General features: G+C 45.9%; 1 protein-coding gene across 1 annotated transcript in view; it reads right to left on the bottom strand.

Annotated features, from left to right (window-relative positions):
* Positions 1–418: 418 nt before the first annotated feature.
* The window catches only part of MARCHF9 (membrane associated ring-CH-type finger 9), an 80,689-nt gene continuing 58,715 nt past the window's right edge, over positions 419–22,392 (bottom strand). The window contains exon 4 of the mRNA XM_048490940.1: positions 419–1,353. Coding sequence (XP_048346897.1) covers positions 1,025–1,353 — 329 coding nt within the window. The 3' untranslated portion in view covers positions 419–1,024. The remainder of the gene's footprint in view (positions 1,354–22,392) is intronic.

Here is a 22,392-nt window from a genome sequence, read left to right as displayed (position 1 = left end):
TGAGCGCTTTCTTAAGCACAATGCCCCATTGAATATAATGGGGTGTAGTTCGAGGTATAAAATGTATAGGATCGGGCTATAAATTCCGAGAGCCAAAGTTAATTAGTGCCATAGTTCCAACTTGGTGTGCATTTGCCCAGGGAAAAATAGGACAGGCCTCTTCACTGTATAAACGCCCCCGACACGGACCTGTCAGGTACCCCTACGGCCCATATACCCGCTGGATGATTTATTACACAAACTGCCACCTTTTCAAAGGAAAGAGAGCGCAATGCATCTGAAAGACACCTATTTGTATATAAACAATTCTTTATCCTCCCACAGCCGGAGAGAAGAAAAACGGAAGGAAGGGAAGGAAACAAATTCTCATGCATTAAACTAAAGATGAAATGTACAGATATCTTATTGCGAGATGCCATTTTGCTTTAAGAAACAGGTTTATTGCACCATTTTTTGGGGGGGAGAGGAATGGGTCAAGTTCGGAACCTCTCTGGTCGGTGTCTCCTAGGCTGAGAAACCAGTGGGATGAGGTGGAAACAGGATCATCTGGCAGGACTTCCTTTGAAAGATGAGGTAAAAATGTTTTCAAATTTCCGGATTGGTTGGCGCCAAGACTCGTCAAGAAGAAACCAGGTAGGGGTTGTTGTTGTTGTTGTTTTTAAAAAATTAAATAAATAACCCCCTCCCACACACACACTACCAAGGATCTTAGTTTTACAAGGGAAGCTGGGTGGAGGAGGAAGGAGTGTCTCTCCTCTCACTACAGGCCCAGAAAGAGAAAAAATTCACATTGATGGGAGGGCAGGAAGGTGCAACCAAGCTGAGGCACTCCCCCCCCCCAACGCTATGAGGAAGAGGTGGGTGGGGTCCGTAGCAAAACTACAGAACCAGGTGCCTCCCGACAGTGTACAACATGCGGCCTATCCCATAGGGGCTCAGAATGGAGCAAGTGACGGCGTCGGCTTCTTCCTTCCATGGGAACCGCGGAACCTCTCCCTCTCGGCAAAGGCTCCGAAGGCTGTTATTATACAGTCGTCACCCTCATGACAACCTCGCGGCCGGAACTGGAGCCTCCGCGATGTTCGTTAGGCCGCAGGTGGCTGAGAATGTGCAGAATCGTATAGCCACAGTGATGGTTCAAAATAGTCCTAACCCGCTGGCCCCGCTGGGAGGTCCTCTCGCTCCCCGAGGAGGGGTTCGTCCGTGAATTCCGCCCTCCGGGCTTTGTGCTCCCACCAAGTGGCTCTCCCAGGTCCTTGGCCTTGTCATAGTTCAGTACCTTCCACTGCTGGTTCACCGCCTGCCAGCGCTTGAATATTCGATACACCGAAGAGCCCTCGTGGATAATCAGACCTGTGGGAGGAAAAGGAGCGAGAGATGAAGTTGTCATCTAAGCAAAGTGTTAAGGCACAGGGCAGAAGCCCTGTCCTCAGAGCTAAGGCTCTGTCCGGTTACTCAAAAATAACCATCCATAAGCTTCTTCAGTGTTCAGGGTTTTATTGTTTCAATTCTGCGCAGAAGAGGGAACCCAGACTCTCTGTTAAAAGTCAGACAGGGAGCCGGTTCGAAGCGCTGCCGCCTGTGTAACATAATTTATAGTTACAAAAACATACCTCCCCGCTCCTTGCTCATTGGGTTGAGTCAAGTAGACGTACAGACCTGGTCATCTTATCCCACCTCTTACCACACCTTTCCATCTCATATTTTTTTAATGTAACTTGAGTCTAAAACACCTCATGTACAAAGTTTCTATAGCAATCAAGTCTTCTGCTAACCCTTATCTATTTGTGAATTCCTTGCTAGCTCCCTCATCTCTCTGAGAGGCCTCGTTTCTCTCAACTTAGAGCCTGTGTCAGGCTGCTCCCTGACACCCCTCCGCATTCCTCCGTGTTTACCTGATTTTCAGCAAACTCCATTCCAAGCCTCATCAGGGATGTTAGCTAAGATGATTTTATATAACGTGCTTCACTCTTTGTGCAGGCTAACTTTTAAGGCTACCTATATGTGGCTATATGGCTTAAAACACTATAAACTATATATATGTACTTATCAAAAGGAGCGGTGAGAGACGGGGCTGCTAACCGGCAGCCACGCGCTGCAACATAAATGCTCTAAATTAGCAGGGTGTTTTGTGAGCAGGGTGCTGAGGAAAAAAAGCATTCCCGTCAAGGGACGCCCATTCTCTTTTCAAGCCCTGAAATGTTAGATGGCTGATTTGCATCACTAAAACGGCACGATGAGGACCGAGTCTGGTATGCAGCAAAGCGTTCACAATCACTCCATTCCACATCCAATTCCCAGTGTTCGTCTTCTGATGCTACTGCCAATTCAGCCCAAATCCATCATAAAGTCGCCCCACAGCGCCACAGCCGGCTGGCTTTTGCAATTCGGTGCATGTGCAATTTCACAGAGCCCACGCGTCAAGATTTGGATCTTGTTCTTCTGCAGTCGGTCCTGGCTCAGCAATGAAATGCACTGTGCAGTCTGAGGGCAATCACATTCTATCTGCCTGGCCTACTTCACAGAGCTGTTGTGAGCTAGAACACACTATGTCCCACAGAATCCTTAGAGCAGGACAAAGAAGAAAGTCAAGTTGCCAATTGAGTATTTCAATACAATGTATTTTGTACATTTCAATGCAAAATAATGTAATGTACACACAGCTGCGTACATTACATGGATCAGCATCGTTTGTTTTGAATATGGATGCCGGGGCTCTCTTGCTAAACAAGGTTAATTTCTTTGGAGTAAATTGGGTAATAACATCATGCCACAACTCCCGTTTCTGGCTCTCCCCTTACCCCACGCCACCTCCCAGATTCTCAGCTTTCATTTATTTATTTAAATATTGATATCCTGTTTTCTCCTGCAAAGGGACCAAAAATGGCATACAATAATAAGAAAAAACTATACATTTCCGTGGAATGGATGCCCTGGTGTTTTGAAAAATGAAGAAACAATGCCCACCCTACCTCATAGGGTTGCTGTTAGAAGAATAATTTATACCCCACCCCACAGGTACCTTGTGAGGTAGGTGGGACTGCGAGAGTTCTGAGAGAACTGTGACTAGCCCAAGGCCACCCAGCAGGCTTCATGTGTAGGAGTGGGGAAAGAAATCCAGCTCACCAGACAAGAGTCCGCCGCTCATGTGGAAGAGAAGGGAATCAAACCCCGTTTTCCAGATTAGAGTCCACCTGCTCCTAACCACTACACCATGATGGAAGGAAAGCATAGAAGGTAGAACCCCATCTGTCACTCCGAGCTACTTCGAGAGATGGTAGGATAACAATTTACATGTATTTTGCTTCACTTCCATCCACCCTCAACACTACTGAAATTAGGGGTGGGTAGCGTGGTGGCCAAGTTTGCAGATGATACCAAATTATGTAGGGTGGTGAGAACCACAAAGGATTGCAAAGAGCTCCAAGCGGACCTTGATAAATTAGGTGAGTGGGCTAAGAAATGGCAAATGCAGTTCAATGTAGCAAAATGCAAAGTGATGCACATAGGGGCAAAAAATCCAAACTTCCCATACACGCTACAAGGGTCAGTGCTATCAGTCACAGACCAGGAAAGGGATTTGGGCGTCTTAGTTGATAGTTCCATGGGAATGTCAACTCAATGCATGGCAGCTGTGAAAAAGGCAAACTCTATGCTGGGGATAATTAGGAAAGGAATTGAGAATAAACTCGCAAAGATTGTCATGCCCTTATATAAATGTGGTGCGACCGCGACTTGGAGTACTGTGTCCAGTTCTGGTCAGCCAGATCTCAAAAAGGATATTGAGGAGATAGAAAAAGTGCAGAGAAGGGCAACAAGGATGATTGAGGGACTGGAGCACCTTCCCTATGAGGAGAGGCTGCAGCGTTTGGGACTCTTTAGTTTGGAGAGGAGATGGCTGAGGGGGGATATGATTGAAGTCTATGAAATTATGCATGGGGTAGAAAATGTTGACAGAGAGAAATTTTTCTCTCTTTCTCACAATACTAGAACCAGGGGGCATTCATTGAAAATGCTGGGGGGAAGAATTAGGACTAATCAAAGGAAACACTTCTTCACGCAACGTGTGATTGGTATTTGGAGTATGCTGCCACAGGAGGTGGTGATGGCCACTAACCCGGAGAGCTTTAAAAGGGGCTTGGACAGATTTATGGAGGAGAAGTCGATTTATGGCTAACAATCTTGATCCTCTTTGATCTGAGATTGCAAATGCCCTAACAGTCCAGGTGCTCGGGAGCAACAGCCGCAGAAGGCCCTTGCTTTCACATCCTGCATGTGAGCTCCCAAAGGTACCTGGTGGGCCACTGCGAGTAGCAGAGAGCTGGACTAGATGGACTCTGGGCTGATCCAGCTGGCTAGTTCTTATGTTCTTAGATACTAATAAGTTCCCCAGAGCAGACTTTTTTTGTGTTCATATTACTCGCGCCATGTGCATGGACAGGGCATTATAAAGAATAATGAAAACTGTCACTGATCCCTGTGAGAAAACTTCTCCTTTCTGATGATGCATAAAATTGCTTACATAGTAATATATATATATATATAAATAAAATACAGTGGAACCTCGATTTTCATTGGTTTCAGTTTTCATTGATATTTTCAGTGAAAAATTTGTCTCGGTTTTCATCGATTTTGCAGTCAGGTGCAGGGGTTTGTGGAGAAAAATCACCCGGACAAAGCTGTTGCAGGCTGTGTCTGCAAATTGTTTAATGACAACACCTTGCCCCATTTCAGACAAATTTTAAAGAGGCATCAGAAACAGACCTCTTTGGACAGCTTTCTGGTGCAACATTGGTCCACTGGCTCTGAAGCTGGTCCTAGTGTTTTTGTTTGTTACTGTTTTCAGCATTAAACACTATGTTTATTCACCAAAAAAATGTGTTTTTGGTATGTTTTCTGAAGTGCCTAGAACAGGGGTAGGGAACCTTTAACACTCAAAGAGCCATTTGGACCCGTTTTCCATGGGAAAAGAAAACACTTGGAGCCGCAAATAATTTTTGACATTTAAAATAAAGATAGCACTGTATATATTGGGTTTTTTTACCTTTTTTTACCTGCCTGCAGGGCGGGCAAGGATGGGGCCAGCGGCTCGGCCTTGCCGGCCACCGGGAAAACAGCCACCCCACTCCAAAGAGGCAGGCGAGAGGGGAAGCCCGCAGCGCGGCCCAGCCAGCCGTGGGCAGTTGGTGCGCCTGCCCTGCTGCCTGCAGGGCGGGCAAGGATGGGGCCAGTGGCTCAGCTCGTGGAGCCACAGAGCAAGGGCAGAAGAGCCGCATGCGGCTCTCGAGCCGCAGGTTCCCTACCCCTGGCCTAGAATGGATTAATTGAATTTACATTGATTCCTATGGAAAAGTTTGCCTCGGTTTTCATCAGTTTCGGTTTTCATCAATTTGTTTTTGGACGGATTACCAACATAAGAACATAAGAACATAAGAACAAGCCAGCTGGATCAGACCAAAGTCCATCTAGTCCAGCTCTCTGCTACTCGCAGTGGCCCACCAGGTGCCTTTGGGAGCTCACATGTAGGATGTGAACGCAATGGCCTTCTGCGGCTGTTGCTCCCATCACCTGGTCTGTTAAGGCATTTGCAATCTCAGATCAAAGAGGATCAAGATTGGTAGCCATAAATCGACTTCTCCTCCATAAATCTGTCCAAGCCCCTTTTAAAGCTATAAAGGTTAGTGGCTATCACCACCTCCTGTGGCAGCATATTCCAAAACACCAATCACACGTCGCGTGAAGAAGTGTTTCCTTTATTAGTCCTAATTCTTCCCCAGCATTTTCAATGTATGCCCCCTGGTTCTTAGTATTGTGAGAAAGAGAGAAAAATGTCTCTCTGTCAACATTTTTCTACCCCATGTGTAATATTATAGACTTCAATCATATCCCCCCTCAGCCGCCTCCTCTCCAAACTAAAGAGTCCCAAACGCTGCAGCCTCTCCTCATAGGGAAGGTGCTCCAGTCCCTCGATCATCCTTGTTGCCCTTCTCTGCCCTTTTTTCTATCTCCTCAATATCTCTTTTTGGAGATGCTTACCAGAACTGGACACACAGTACTCCGGTGCAGTCGCACCACTGCTTTATATAAGGGCATGACAATCCTTGCAGTTTTATTATCAATTCCTTTTCTAATGATCCCCAGCATAGAGTTTGCCTTTTTTTTACAGCTGCCATGAATTGAGTTGACATTCCCATGGAACTATCAACTAAGACGCCTCTAAATCCCTGGTCTGTGACTGATAGCACTGACCCTGTAGTGCAGGTATGTGAAGTTTGGATTTTTTGCTCCTATGTACATCACTTTACATTTTGCTACATTGAACTGCATTTGCCATTTCTGAGCCCACTCACCTAATTTATCACAACCGCTTGGAGCTCTTCTAATCCTTTGTGGTTCTCACCACCCTACATAATTTGGTATCATCTGCAAACTTGGCCACCACGCTACCCACCCCTACTTCCAGGTCATTTATGAATAGGTTAAAGAGCACTGGTCTAAAAGCGGATCCTTGGGGACACCACTCCCGACATCTCTCCATTGTGAGAACTTCCCATTTACACCCACTCTTGTTTCCTGTTTCTCAACCAGTTTTTAATCCATAGGAGGACTTCCCTCTTATTCCTTCTTCATTGCTGAGTTTCTCAACAGTCTCTCTGGTGAGGAACTTTGTCAAAAGCCTTTTGGAAATCCAAGTAGACAATGTCCACCGGGTTCACCCTATCCACATGCCTGTTTACACCCTCAAAGAACTCTACTAAGTTTGTAAGACAGGATTTGCCTCTGCAAAAGCCATGCTGACTCTTCCTCAGCAGGTCTTGCTTTTCTACATGTTTTATAATTTTATCTTTAATGATAGATTCTACTAATTTACCAGGAACAGATGTCAAACTGACTGGCCTGTAATTTCCTGTGTCCCCCCCCTAGATCCTTTCTTAAAGATTGGTGTGACATTGGCCATCTTCCAGTCTTCAGGGATGGAGCCTGATTTCAGGGATAAATTGCATATTAAAGTGAGAAGATCAGCAATTTCATGCTTGAGCTCTTTAAGAACTCTTGGGTGAATGCAATCTGGGCCAGGGGATTTGGTAACATTTAGTTTATCAATGGCTCCCAGAACTTCTTCCTTGTCTACCACTATCTTCGCTAGTTCCTCGGATTCGCCTTCTAAGAAGCTTGGTTCAGGTGCAGGAATGTTCCTCACCTCCTCTTGGGTGAAGACAGATGCAAAGAATTCATTCAGCTTCTCTGCAATCTCCCTGCCATCTTTTAGCACACCCTTTGTTCCTTTGTCATCTAACGGCCTACCGCCTCCTTTTGCTGGCTTCCTGCTTTTGATGTACTTGAAGAACTGTTTGTTGCTGGTCTTGATGTTCATAGCCATGCGTGCCTTCATAATCCTTTTTTTGCTTCCTCTCTTTACAGCTAACTTGCTTCTCTTTTGCCACCATTTGTGTTCCCTCTCATATTCTTCATCAGCCAAACTGGACTTCCATTTCTCCAGCACATTTTCTTTTTTTCTGATAATTCTCTCAACCTCTTTGTTAACCATGGTGGCTTTCTTTGACTGGGTGCTGCCTTTTTCTAACCTGTGGAACACATTCCAGCTGAGCTTTTATTACTGTGTTTTTAACCTCCAAGCATCCTGGACAGTTTTGACTCTCTTTGGATTTTCCCTTTCAGCTTCCCATGACTATCCCCCCCTCATCTTTGAGAAATTTCCTTTCTGAAGGCTAATGTAACTACATTAGTAGTTGCCACTTGTTCACATGCTGAGATACTGAATCTGACAGCATTGTGGTCCCATCGGCTCAACAACACTGACTTCCTGCACCAGGTCCTGGGTCCCACATAGAATTAGATCTAGGATCACCTCCCCTGGTTGGTTCCACAACCATCTGCTCTAAGCCACAGTCATTTGCATATCCAGGAATGCTCTCTCCTTACTATGACCTGAACATGCATTTTTCCAGTTTATATGGGGATAGTTAAAATCACCCATTACCACTACATTTTTGTTTTGTTGGCCTCTCTAATTTTTTTTTTCCATCTCAGAATCCTCTTGTAAAAATTTTGGTCAGGGGACGATAATATATTCTCATTATTAAACTGTCCTTCACACCTGGTATTGATATCCACAGTGATTCTGTAGGTAAACCAGCTCCCTTGCATTGCTCTATTTTATGTGATACTATGCTCTCTTTGATGTAAAGGGCAACTCCACCCCCCAATGCTCTGTCCTATCCTTCCTATAGAGCCTGTAGCCTGGCATAACAGCATCCCACTGGTTCTCCTCATTCCACCATGTCTCTGTAATGCCCACTATATCAAAGTCCTCCTTCAAAACTCTGTATTCTAGCTTCCCATTTTAGGGTCGAATGTTTACTATTAGCATAGAGACACCTGTATACCCTGTCTCTGTCCTTAACCTGATTATGTGCTTTTACCCTCAAGTCTTTTGTAGACACTATCCTGTCACATGCACATTGCTATGTTCCTCGCTTTGTACAGGGTTGATTTAGAAAACCTCCCTCTCTGTCTGCATCCCCATAGATACTGTATTCAACCGTCACCTCAGCTCCTGGTCGGCTTCCCTCAGTGATCAGTTTAAAAGCTGTTCTGCCACCTTTTAATGTTGAGCCGCCAGCAGCCTGGTTCCTCTTGGTTAAGATGAAGTCTGTCCCTGCCGTTTGTACAGGCCTACCTTTGTCCCAAAAGGTTCCCCAGTTCTTGACAAATCTGAAACCCTCTGCCTTACACCACCTTCTTCATCCACGATTGAGACTCCCAGACTCCGCTGCCTAGCTCGCTCGCTGCGGAACGGTAGCATTTCTTGAGAATGCCACCTTGGAGGTCCTGGATCTCAACCTGTTTCCCCTAGCAGCCTACCGACTTCCAGAACCTCCCGCTACATTTCAATGTCAGTGCCAATGTGGACCACAACTGCTGACTCCACCCCAGCACTGTTCGTGCCTATCTAGACAAAGCGCGACATCCAAGAATCCTTCGCGACCAGGCAGGCAAGTCACCAGCGTCATCACGCCTCTCACAAAACCCAACTCTCTACATTTCTAATGATCGAATCACCCACTACAAGGAGCCCCCCACCTCCCCGAGGGGTATCCTCAGTGCGAGAGGAATGGTTCTCCGCCTGCCAACGAAAACTGAGGTTCCACTGTATATATATATATGTCTTCTTAACATACCATACAGTTTGTTGCTATGGTCACCCTCCCTCTCTCCACATGTACAGTACAACTGAAAGCATTCAGATTTAGGAAGCTTTGAATCAGGCTCCAATTTGCTGCATTGCCTAAAGGCACGTGCCTCAGCCAATTGGAGTTTGTGTCTCCCCTCCTCCACTGGGATTCTACATTAGGATTAAACCAAGCATTCATTAAGCTTTTAATCAATCATGCATCCCAAGCCGGGAAGCTTTCAATGAGTTTATCAGTGAAGATCTGGGAAAGCTTGCTGGTCAGGTTATGATTTATCTGATAGAGAAATTAATTTCGCGGCTGTGTGAAAAAAAAAAATTAAAACTTAAAAAAATATCTCCAGGATAACAGAATGATCTGTCTCTTTGCACATTGGTCTATTTCTTGGGCTCATTAAAAGGCAACGCTTAATGTAATGCACACAGATTTGTGAGAAAATCTGATTTCAACAGATAATTTAAAAACCGCAAGGAAATAGATATTAGATGGAAGCACGGACAAAGGAAAGCTGGTCTTGGAAAAAACTATGTGTATGAATAAATTGACAATGAAGTAAAAGTTTACAAGAAACAGGATACATAAGGCAAATGTTAGGGTCAATTAATTAGATTTTAGGATACACTGAACCAGGGGCAATATTGGTCTATTAGCTAAGGTAACTTTTTGAACAAATGTCCTTTAACTAGATGTGGGTTTGTTTTGAAACAACAGACTAACCTAGATTCCTTTTTAAAGCAATAGATTCTCCCCCCACCCCTCTCCATATGATCCAACTCTAAACGCAATAAGTTATAAATACCATCTCCCAACTGGATGCCGCCCAGTGACAATCAGTCAAGCGCCTGCCATCCCTTAACGGGGTCGTTACCATGTGACACGTGTCCCTGCTGGATCAATGGGAAATGGAAAAGTCATTCATTCATTTCCCAATGACAGCGCACTGCTGCCTTCCGACAAGGACTTGGCTGTTATCGTTCTGTCTCGCCAGAACTCATCCGTCAGTGCCATCCATGTGGCTTCGTTTTCTCCAGCGAATGTCATCAGCTCCCAATTAAAAATGGTTCCCGCACTCTCTCTTCCCATCTCTCCAAATAAGGGCGTGTAACGTTAAGAGGTAGAAATTTCTAGCCATCCTCTCAGAACCACCAACCCCCCCCCTCCCCGGCCAAGCTGCCACAAGGTACAGCGAGCCATAATTACACCACCTACATTTTCAACCGTATGAGGAAGCCACTGTGACAAGCATGTGACAGCGATTCTGTCACCAAGAAACACCATAGTGACAAGGTTATCTGCCTATTTGGCAGGTTAAGTATTCGAAGACATAATTGCCGAAAGATGGAATGTGTGGCAACAACTCACTTCCAGCCAATCGCTGTTCAGGACTCTGTTCCAGCCAAGCCACCCGTGGAAGTGAGTCCCGCACGGTAATTGGCCCCACCACATTCCTCTCCGCCTGCCAGTCTCCTGCCTATCTCCCCCATACCACGGGAGCAAGCAGGGCCTGGCAGGGCATTGGTGGCAAGGCGACCTCCTGTCTGACCTGGCAGCAGCCCAGCCAATCCCCCGCCCACCCTCCCCTCTGACCCAAAAGCAAGCAGAGCCTGGCAGGGCAGCAACAGCAACAGTTTTTAGCTAACAGTGTTTATAAACCACATAACCTGGCTGGAGTCCTGGTTTTCAGAAACTCAGTGGTTTTGATAGCCTAACTCTTTCAGGCCCTGTTGACACATGCAACCCAATGAGGACAAACGGACACAGCAGACCCCTGAGGTGGTAAAATCCATGGTACCGCTTCAGACAGCGGCTGAGGACTGATTTATAACAACTTCCCTTGCATTATCTGGGAATGAAAAACTAAAGCAATACATGACGGGTTCGGCATTAGAACCTTTCTTCTTGGTCGAGTACATTTGAATGTGTGTGGACTTTTACACAGGTGAACAATACAGTGATGAATGTATTGTCGAAGGCTTTCGCGGCAGAAATCACTAGGGTGTTGTAGGGTTTCCAGGTTGTATGACCGTGTTCCAGCAGTATTTTCTCCTGGTGTTTCGCCAGCATCTGTGGCTGGCATCTTCAGAGGATATCCTCTGAATATCCCGGAGCAAGAGGATATCCTCTGAATATCCAGGAGCAAGAGGATATCCTCTGAAGATGCCAGCCACAGATGCAGGTGAAACGTCAGGAGAAAATACTGCTGGAACACGGTCATACAACCTGGAAACCCCACAACACCCCAGTGATACAGGGATGACCCTCCCCACACCCTCCCCAGGAGTGTGCAATGGTCCACCATTCTGCTGTATATATGGACCAGGCCTGAGATGCTCCCAGCCCATCAGCAAGCTTTGTTCCAGCTTGGATGTTACAGGCCAATGAGCTGATTGGCTCTTACTGACCCTATTTACCGGTAGTATAAATACCTCCAAAGCAACAACTTTCAGCCCTTCCTCACACAACATGTTCCTGCTTGGCTGTTTCCTCAAGATTTTGCCCTGAATAATCTGCTTTTAACCTCCACTGCTTTTTAATTTTCACACCACCCAGCCTGACGAAGGGTTCTGATGAGCTTGAAAGACTGTGCAGTGTTTTGTGTCATTTTGGTTGGCTCTAATAAAAGGTTTTACACAGATTTTGTTTCTTGGTTCCTTCGTGGCACCCTCTTTTTCCCCTCATAAGAAAGAAAAACAATTTGCAGTTTTAAAAACATAGTTGCCTTCCAAATCTTTTGAATCATGTATGAATAACTATTTGTTTATTATTATTATCTCCCACATTTTTATTGCATCGTTTCTTTAAGGAACCCAGGTTAGTGGCCCTCCGTCACATTTTTCCCCTACAACAACCCTGAGGGCAGCTGAGAAAGAATTACTGGCCCAAGGACATCCAATGAGATTCACCTGCAGGTGGCAACTTCAGGATCTCTTCAGTTCTAGTTTGACACTTAACCTCTGGCTGTCTTTACTTGTTAAAGAACACACCACCTAACTAAAAAAACAGAATTCTAAACATCATTCAGACAAACTGAATATGAATGAGATCACAGATAATACCTTAACTAAAAGTTAACTAAATGGTACCGTATATACTCATGTATAAGTCGAATTTTTCAGCACATTTTTAATGCTGAAAAAGCTCCCCTCGACTTATATGCGGGTCATTAAAATTTTTTGTGTGTTTTTACTTTGCCAGCCAGCAGGGGGTGCTGTTTTTACGCTAGCGGCACCAAAATTTCAGGGTACCCTCAGAAGATACTCCTGATGGTACCAGCCAAGTTTGGTAAAATTTGGTTTAGGGGGTCCAAAGTTATGGACCACCAAAGGAGGTGCCACCATTCCCCATTGTTTTCAATGGGAGCTAATACTAGATGAAGCTACTCTTTTGAGGGTCCATAACTTTAGACCCTCTGAACCAAACTTCACCAAACCTGGCTGGTATCATCAGGAGAGTCTCTTTATGATACCAACCAGGTTTGGTGAAGTTTGGGTCAGGTGATCTAAAGTTATTGACCCCCAAAAAGGGTGCCCCATCCCCCATTGTTTACAATGGAAGCTAATAGTAAATTTTCCATTTCTGACAATATCCCTCTTAACATCTAAGTTGGGTTACATTTGAACATACAGATGATGAGAAAGAATCCAGTTTGGAAGGATTTTAACTCTTGTGTGTTAGCTTGGTTGCTGATTGAGCTAAGGTTTTTGTGCTTTTAAAGTTATTGTTGAGACCATATTGTTCTTGTTGACCCTCTTTTCCACTTACAGAGCCACTTTACTGTTTTTCTTTGAAATAAATATTCAAAAACATTTAACCTACTGACGCCTCAATTAATGTAATTTTATTGGTATCTATTTTTATTTTTGAAATTTACCAGTAGCTGCTGCATTTCCCACCCTCGACTTATACACGAGTCAATAAGTTTTCCCAGTTTTTTGTGGTAAAATTAGGTGCCTCGACTTATATGCGGGTCGACTTATACACGAGTATATACGGTACTTTCCGCACAACCAAAATAAAACGTTTCCTCCAAGGCGTTCAGCAATGTTTTTAGCACAGAACATTTTATTTGCAGTCTGAAAATGTTTAAATGCATCCTTGATTTTAGCGATGCATTTTCTAAAAATGTTTGCAACCCGCTTTCACTTGCTTGTGGTCTCTGTAAGACACTCCCCATGCCCCTCTGCAATCCCCGGATTTCCTCCCCGGCATCATTTTCTAAGCTTGCTCTGTCATCTTGCTGGTTAATTTTTCTCATTTCTTTTTTATTGGGGGTGGGGGATTGAATCTTCAAAGCTGAGAGAGCACGTCGTTGAGGCATCGGAGCATCAAATCCACAGAGAATACCAAAAAAACCTAGAATGATCATAAAATGGCCGCCAGGAATTGTTTCGGGGGGATGAGTGCAAACAAACAGGGAGGATTCAAAACATTCTGAAAATGTTTTCCAAACATTTTCATTTACTTGTGTGGAAAAAGCCATTGTTGGCCCACACAGATTTGGTAGTGAAAAGGCATGGTTTTCAGAAGTGGTTTGCCATCACCTGCCTGCGTGTAGCAATCCTCCACATTCGATTTCGAATACCTTTAATGGCATATAAATTGTTTAAGATTAATTTAGCAAGATAATAACAGCCTTTACAACTTTACAACTTCTGACGAGTTAAAATAACACCATTTAAAAATTTAGCCACCGCTTCCAACAGCTCGTAGTTGTGGCTGTTTAAAAGATATATAACCTTCTGTGTATCTGTGATGCCTTCACTTCCATGCAGGAAGGGGATTATGTGCTTCTTCCTACCTATCTCATAAAAAGGACAATTCAACAGCATATGAGATACTGTTTCCACAGAACCCATGCCACACGGGCATTTCCTTTCTTTATGTGGGATTCCAAGGTGGCGTCCAAGGCTAAAGGAAGAAGGCAGGGCATTACACCTAAAGCTAAAGGGGTGATTGCTCATCACGCCCACCGGCCTCAACCAGGAGATAAAGGTACCGGGCTACAATTAATCTATCCACAGGTATTCCCAGAGAGATCGGGGAACAGGTTTTATTAGCTTCCTCTAGCATCTGTTGAAACGTGTGGCAATCCTGGACTTCCTTGGCAATCTTCAACATTAGAAAATACAAATTTAGGAGATTTTAGATTGGCCTCAAATTGGAACTCTGCTGTTCCTGAAATGAAACAGTATAGTCTTTTAACACTGAATATAAACCTCAAAAACTGAGTTCCCCCCTTCAAAAAAATCCTCTACCTGTTCACTCACACCAGCTGAGGGCCTGCCAGTATGATGGCGGCCATTTTGTGGCATCACCTACTGTGCTGTGTCAGAGTTTCACAAGTGCCTACAGGCTCAAAAAGATTGGGGACCCCTGCTCTATATCAAGACCTGGGATTTAAACAAAGCAAGTGAGTCCCTAAGCCAGGGGCTGATGGGAATTGTAGTCCATGAACATCTGAAGCGCCAGAGTGGGACACCCCTGCCCTAAGCCCTGTAAAATATGGTTAGTTTCAAAGCCACCCAGAGTCTGCAGCAAGTCCTCCGATGTGACTCCCACTCTTTGCTGCTTTTGCAAGCAAGTCAGCTGCCATCAGGGGGCTGAACATCACGTCCTCCTACAGCTGCTGGCTCGGTGGCTCTGACGTCAAAGTCCATGCCAGAAAATGGCTGCTGTGGAGAGTGGCCTCTTGACACATCCCCTACTGAGGTTCTTCCCCTCCATAAAACCCAACCCCCCCCCCCCCCCCAAGTCTCCAGGAACTTTGTAACAGAGTTGGCAGCCCTAGGCAGAACAGGAAGTGATCGTTCGAGGCCCGTTCGCATTGCAACAAAAACAGATTTTAAAAACAGAGACAAGGAAATTGCCTTTAATATCAGAGCACTGGTGTGGCAGGAGAGGCTCTGCGATCTTTATTTCACCTTCCAAGAGCTACATGGGCACTCGTATGGATATGGATCCATCGTTATACATATTTAAAACCAAAGTTCAATCAACTTTGACAACAGAAAACTGCCCTGAGCTTTGGTGTATGTGGAAGTGCGTTATAGGCATTTTAAGTGCTATTAAATACCTGCCTGTCATTGCCGAACCCAACTAGGCAGAAGTCTGCACACTGTAGAGGAAACAGTGAATCTGAGAATCAAACAGGGCTCACTCAGAGCACAGGAGGAGGAGGAGGAAGAAGAAGAAGAAGAAGAAGAAGAAGAAGAAGAAGAAGAAGAAGAAGAAGAAGAAGAAGAAGAAGAAGAAGAAGAAGAAGAAGAAGAAGAAGAAGAAGAAGAAGAAGAAGAAGAAGAAGAAGAAGAAGAAGAAGAAGAAGAGAAGAAGAAGAAGAAGAAGAAGAAGAAGAAGAAGAAGAAGAAGAAGAAGAAGAAGAGGAGGAGGAGGAGGAGGAGGAGGAGGAGGAGGAGGAGGAGGCGGAGGAGGAGGAGGAGGAGGAGGAGGAGTTTGGATTTATATCCCCCCTTTCTTTCCTGCAGGAGACTCAAAGGGGCTTACAATCTCCTTGCCCTTCCCCCCATAGAAGTGCTATGAAAGGTCTGATCAGAGATTTGGGGTTGCATATCACAGTTAACCTGCACTATGTCAAGCAGCGGAGCCGTTGCAAACAGGCCTCTCTCATTTTCCATCCTATCCATGCATAAACTTACTTCGTTCAAGCAATCAGGTCTCATTAATTCCTGAGGTCTCCGATGGAGGAGAAATCGTTTAAAAAGTGTGAAGAAGGCGCACAGATTTTATTCACACAGATGCTAAGCCAGATCCAAATGGCCAGGGACCAAAATAGGAGTCTGCGTCAGTCCAGTGATTGTGGCCAAATGCCGTTCTACAGAATCGTGGAGGCAGCACTTGAAAAATTACCTACATTTCTGTCCTGGTCTGGTATTCCAATGGAACAGATTCAGTTCTCAAGGGTTCCCACTAAGGCAGTGGTGGCGAACCTATGGCACATTTATTCACATTTATTTGTGTGAATAAATTACATTTTTTGGAAGGCAACCTCACTTTTTCATTGCATAACTGTAACATATACTAGTCTTGCCTGCTTGTCAAAACAATGCTATTTACTGCTTTTTTAATATAAAGAAATACAATAAATATTATGCAGAATTGAGTTCGGCCTTTTGGCCCGGCCCTCCGCAATATTTTCTGTTTCTCATGCGGCCCCGTGGAAAAAATAATTGCCCACCCCTGCTCTAGGTGGAACTTGAGGATTCCCCTAGAATTACACCTCAGCTCCAGACTGCAGAGATCAGTCCCCTTGGATGAAAGGGATGCTTTGGAGGATGGACTCTATGGCACTGAGCCCCACTGAGGTCCCTGTCTCCAGGGGCGTAATGCCCATTGGGCAAGGTGGGCAGCTGCCCAGGGCATCCTGCTTAGCCAGGGAGCATCAAAGATGCAGGGTTAGATTTTGGAGTATTTTTTTAGTGGTTTTCCGTTTTTTGGCCTGCAAGGGGGCGCAGTTTTTCAGGCTAGCGGCACCAGATTTTCAGCGTATCATCAGGAGACTGTCCTTATGCTACCCCCCAAGTTTGGTGAGGTTTGGTTCAAGGAGTCCAAAGTTATGGACTCCCAAAGGGGGTGCCCCATCCCCCATTGTTTCCAATGGGAGCTAATAGGAGATGGGGGCTACAGTTTTGAGGGTCCATAACTTTGGCCCCCCTGAACCAAACTGCACCAAACCTGGGGGGTACCATAATGACAGTTTCCAGATGACACCTTGAAATTTTGGTGCCAATACATCCAAAAATGCGCCCCCTGCAGGAACATCTCAGAAATTTGCCCAAGAATCTTTGTTCTGCACTGAGTTTTCTGTATTGCTGTCCATGGGGGTTGTAGGCTGGGGGGGGGGGCATTTCTGAAGACACAGTCTCATAACTTTCAGAGTCTCATCAGGAGACTGCCCTGATGATACCCCCCAGGTTTGGTGCCGTTTGGTTCAGGGGGGCCAAAGTTATGGACCCTCAAAACTGTAGCCCCCATCTCCTATTAGCTCCCATTGGAAACAATGGGGGATGGGGCACCCCCTTTGGGAGTCCATAACTTTGGACTCCTTGAACCAAACCTCACCAAACTTGGGGAGTAGCATAAGAACAGTCTCCTGATAGGTCTAAAAATGCACCCCCTGCAGGCACCAATGTCCTGGTGCAAAAAAAATTTGGTCGTGGTGGAGTGGCTGCCCATGGGGGGGGGGGGGCATCCAACTCGGGTTTTGCCCAGGGCTACAGTTTGCCCAGGGCTGCCTCGTTACGCCCCTGCCTGTCTCCCACCCAGACTCTTTCCTCAAATCTCCATGATCTTCCCAATCAGGATCTGACAACCCTTTCCCACATCCCTTGCTAGCGGCCAGGTGGGACCGGGCAAAATCAGCTCCCACTCAGGAGTTATTGCAATACAAAGCTCTTGTCATCATGGTGGGCATTTGGCGAGATTCACATAACAAGCAGAGACCTGCTACAAAATGCCATTGGCTGCTAGCAGTCACTTTTGTTAGTGACGGGTACTGCAAAAGATGCCCTGGCTGTGAGAAACTGCAAACTCCTTTCTTACTCCCCCTCAAACTCAGACCATTTCCCTACAGGGAAATCTCTGGGGTCTTGACTAACAGCAGCCCTGAAGCTCAGAGATGCAGATAGTGTCCTATTATCACAGAGCAGGGGCGTACCTAGGCAAACTGGTGCCCGGGGACAAAACCTGAGTTTGGTGTGCCCCCCCGCCCGGCGTATGGGCGGCCACCCTGAAAGTCTGGTGCCTCTATCTTCAAAAATGTGCAGCCTGCCTACACACTCAGAAATTCTCCATTGGCTACAATGGAGCAAAGTCACTGCAAAACAAAGAATCTTGGGCAAATTTCTTGGGGTGCCTGGAAGGAGTGTATTTTTAAAGCTAGTGACAACAAATTTTCAGGGCATCACCTGTTAACTATTCTTATGATGCCACCCAAGTTTGGTGAAGTTATGTTCAGGGGGACCAAAGTTATGGTCCCTCAAATGGGTAGCCCCCATCTCAGGTTAGCTCCCATTGAAAACAATGGGGATGGGGGCACCCCCTTTGGGGGTCCATAACTTTGCTGCCTCTGAACCAAACATCACCAAAATTGGGTGGTATCATCAGGACAATCTCTGGATGGTACCCTGAAATTTTGGTGCTGCTAATTTTAAAAATGCGCCCCCTTCAGGCCGGAACGTGAAAAAAACACTTAAAAATTTAAAAACACACAAAACGACCCTGAAATGTTGGCGCCCCCCACGTGACCAAATGGGGGGTGCCCGGGGACATAGGGTACCCCCTGTCCCTAGGCAGGAACGCCACTGTCACAGAGCCAGGGTGGATGAGTGATGGTATGTATGCAGCAAGCTGTACTGCCCTCACCAGTGTGGTGTTGTGATCAGGAGCAGGTGGAGTCTAATCTGGAGAACTGGGTTTGATTCCCCTCTCCTCCACATGAGCGGCGGACTCTTATCTGGTGAACCAGATGTGTTTCACCGCTCCTCCGCACAAAGCCAGCTGGGTGACCTTGGCCAGTCACAGTTCTCTCTGAACTCTCTCAGCCCCACCTACCTCACAAAGTGTCTGTTGTGGGGAGAGGAAGGGAAAAGGAGTTTGTAAGCCCCTTTGAGACTCCTTAGAGTTGAGAAAAGTGGGTTCTACATCCAAACTCTTCTTTATCTCTATGATAATGATGGGCATTTTTTTTCCAGATGGGCATTTTGCTAGTTAAAAATAACAGTATCTGAACTGTAGCATGTAAAGGAGCCAGGAATTAAAGGATGACATTTGGCTCAGTATCGTAATGGACGGCTGGGCACATGGAGTGAGGGGAGGAACAGAAGTGAGGGGGAAGATGGAAGCAGAAGGTTGTGCGGTGGATGGGGGTGGGCGGTGGGAGGAGGCCCTGCCAGCAAGTAAACCCTGAAATGCCAGCCGAAGCAACAGACGGCCCCTCCCTCCAGCAAGAAGGGCCGACATCAAAAAACATTACTCGGAAGATTGAGATCAAGTTAAGAGCAGGTGGATTCTAATCTGGAGAACTGGGTTTGATCCCTCGCTTGAGTGGCGAAGGCTTAACTGGCGAACCAGCTGTGTTTCTGCACTCCTACATTCCTGACCTTGGGCTAGTCACAGTTCTCTCAGAACTCTCTCATTCCCACCTACCTCACAAGGTGTCTGTTGTGGGGAGAGGACGGGAGAGGAGCTTGCAAGTCACCCTGGGTCTCCTTACAGGACAGAAAGGGGGGATATAAATCCAAACTCTTCTTCTTCTGCATGTGTAATAACAATATTATTCTGAATACAGAAGGGATCAAGTGACAATTCACTGTGAGTTAGTACTATTCAGCAACGGGTGATAATTTCAGAAGTTGGCCATGAGCCCTGGTAGACTGGGCAGATGAGGACAAAATTGAAAAAGTCAAACCATTTAATGGATTCAGGCTTCTGCAGCCTCCTGCATTTTCAGAGCTTGAATTTTGGAGACTCGAGGCCTAGAAACTATAAGGGGGAAGAAAAAGCAAACCGGGATTCTCAAACTTAGAGCTAGAAATCTGGTCCATTGGAGATTACTGTTCACATTTACTGCTGACTAAACGGTGTATTTTAAGCCTGAAAGCTGATATTGATGTTATGTTTTATCCAAGCAAAGATGAAAGACCTACCTCTTAGTATTTTTGTTCACGTCACTTTAGAATGGTAAATGCTTGTATGGGGCTCTCTCAGAAGTCCACCTGGGTCCTTTCCTCACAAGCCCTTGAAAATGTTTTACAAATGGTCTCAAGTCCCATCCCCCCTTTTTCCACATTCACCCCCTCAAAAATGCTTCCTGGCCACCATTTTGTGGTCATTCCAGTGTTTTTTTACTTCTTCTTCGATCTGATGCTACAAGGCTTCAAAGCCTCATTCTGCTATTCTTTAGGGATCGTTTCTATTTATATATGTAGACACGACCCCCCCCCCAAATAAAAAAACTGGTGTAAATATGGTGTAAGACAGCTGTGCAAGCTCAGAAAATGGCACTAACAAGAACATAAGAACATAAGAACAAGCCAGCTGGATCAGACCAAAGTCCATCTAGTCCAGCTCTCTGCTACTCGCAGTGGCCCACCAGGTGCCTTTGGGAGCTCACAGGCAGGATGTGAACGCAATGGCCTTCTGCAGCTGCTGCTCCCGATCACCTGGTCTGCTAAGGCATTTGCAACCTCAGATCAAGGAGGATCAAGATTGGTAGCCATAAATCGATTTCTCCTCCATAAATCTGTCCAAGCCCCTTTTAAAGCTAAAGGGGACGCAAGGAAGCCCAGGGACCGCAGAGCGGTGTGGGAAATGTTTTAAAGAGACCCACGCTCAAGTGAAAATGCTTTCACAAAGGAATGGCTTCCAGAAAACCATTTTCAAAAAAATAATTGCTTGGGAACAGCATGCAAATGAAACATTTTTGATGCAGAAAATAAAATGTTTTGGGCTAAAAACCACGTGGAACTCCATGGAGGAAACATTGTATGTCCTGCTTCAGAAGGCTTTGTTTGGTTTGTGCGGAAAGGGCCCAGGTGCCTCACGGGAAGAAGAAGAAGAAGAAGAAGAAGAAGAAGAAGAAGAAGAAGAAGAAGAAGAAGAAGAAGAAGAAGAAGAAGAAGAAGAAGAAGAAGAAGAAGAAGAAGAAGAAGGAGGAGGAGGAGGAGGAGGAGGAGGAGGAGGAGGAGGAGGAGGAGGAGGAGGAGGAGGAGGAGGAGGAGTTTGGATTTATATCCCCCCTTTCTCTTCTGCAGGAGACTCAAAGGGGCTGACAATCTCCTTGCCCTTCCCCCCTCACAACAAACACCCTGTGAGGTGGGTGGGGCTGAGAGAGCTCCGAGAAGCTGTGACTAGCCCAAGGTCACCCAGCCGACGTGTGTGGGAGTGCACAGGCTAATCTGAATTCCCCAGATAAGCCTCCACAGCTCAGGCGGCAGAGCGGGGAATCAAACCCGGTTCCTCCAGATCAGAGTGCACCTGCTCTTAGCCACTACGCCACTGCTGCTCCATGCCTTTTTAAAAAAAGCCTCTTACCCTGAGTCCCAAATGCAGCAGGGTTAGCTGCAATTGATCAGTGATTGGGGGGGGGGGGGGGGAGACACCATATGCAAATGCTCAAAGGACCTCCCATTTTTACCATTCTTTCGTATGCTCATGGGCTGTGCCCTGGCAGTAAATATGAACAATTCGCTGAGCAAACATTCAGGGTGCTGAAAATTCCGTACCAAGAACAGCTAAACCCCACGCTCCATAAACTATGGGCATTAATATCTACTTATTTAAATGATTTATTGTGTTGGTTCTGGCCACAGCAGGAGCCGTGCAAAGAAGTGAAGTCCAATCACTTCACCACTGGAATTTTTACTCACAGTGCAATTCTAGATGGAGTTACAGCTTTCTAAGTCTGCTGAAAGAAATGAGCTTAGTTAGAAGGCTACAACTCTATTTATGACTGCAGCTGTCCTACATGGGATCTACCACCTGTCCCTATTGCTTCTGGGGTATCACCCAATCTTATGCACCATCTTCATATGTGCCTTTGGGATAGGAATCTGACTCGGGATAGGAATCTGACTATTACAGTAGCAGCAGTGGCGTAGTGGTTAAGAGCAGGTGTACTCTAATCTGAAGGAACCTGGTTTGATTTCCTGCTCTGCCGCCTGAGCTGTGGAGGCTTATCTGGGGAATTCAGGTTAGCCTGTGCGCTCCAACACACGCCACCTGGGTGACCTTGGGCTAGTCACAGTTCTTCCGAGCTCCCTCAGCCCCACCTACCTCACAGGGTGTTTGTTGTGAGGGGGGAAGGGAAAGGAGATTGTCAGCCCCTTTGAGTCTCCTATAGGAGAGAAAGGGGGAGATATAAATCCAACTCTTCTTCTTTTTCATGCACTTCTCTCCTCACAGTGTAAAGACAGTCTACTGCTATGAATCTTACTCATTTTACAACTAGAAACTTTGAAAATCATTGGAACGATGTGCGCTGAAATGCCTCGCAAGATCCTCAGAGGAGCCTCTACATCTCCCAGAAAGAAGAAATCCCACAGCAAACCAATAGGGTCCAAGCCTGGAGTTGGCGGGGGGGTTGGGGTTGGGGGGGCAGGGTCACTGTTAAAAAGCTTTCATCAGAACTTGGGAGCTAAGCAGAGTCGGCCACAGTCAGCAC

Source organism: Sphaerodactylus townsendi, linkage group LG03 (genome assembly GCF_021028975.2).
Source record: "Sphaerodactylus townsendi isolate TG3544 linkage group LG03, MPM_Stown_v2.3, whole genome shotgun sequence".
Classification (NCBI taxonomy): domain Eukaryota; kingdom Metazoa; phylum Chordata; class Lepidosauria; order Squamata; family Sphaerodactylidae; genus Sphaerodactylus; species Sphaerodactylus townsendi.
The sequence above is the reverse complement of the archived record's forward strand: the minus strand, read 5'-3'. Positions and strand labels throughout refer to the sequence as shown.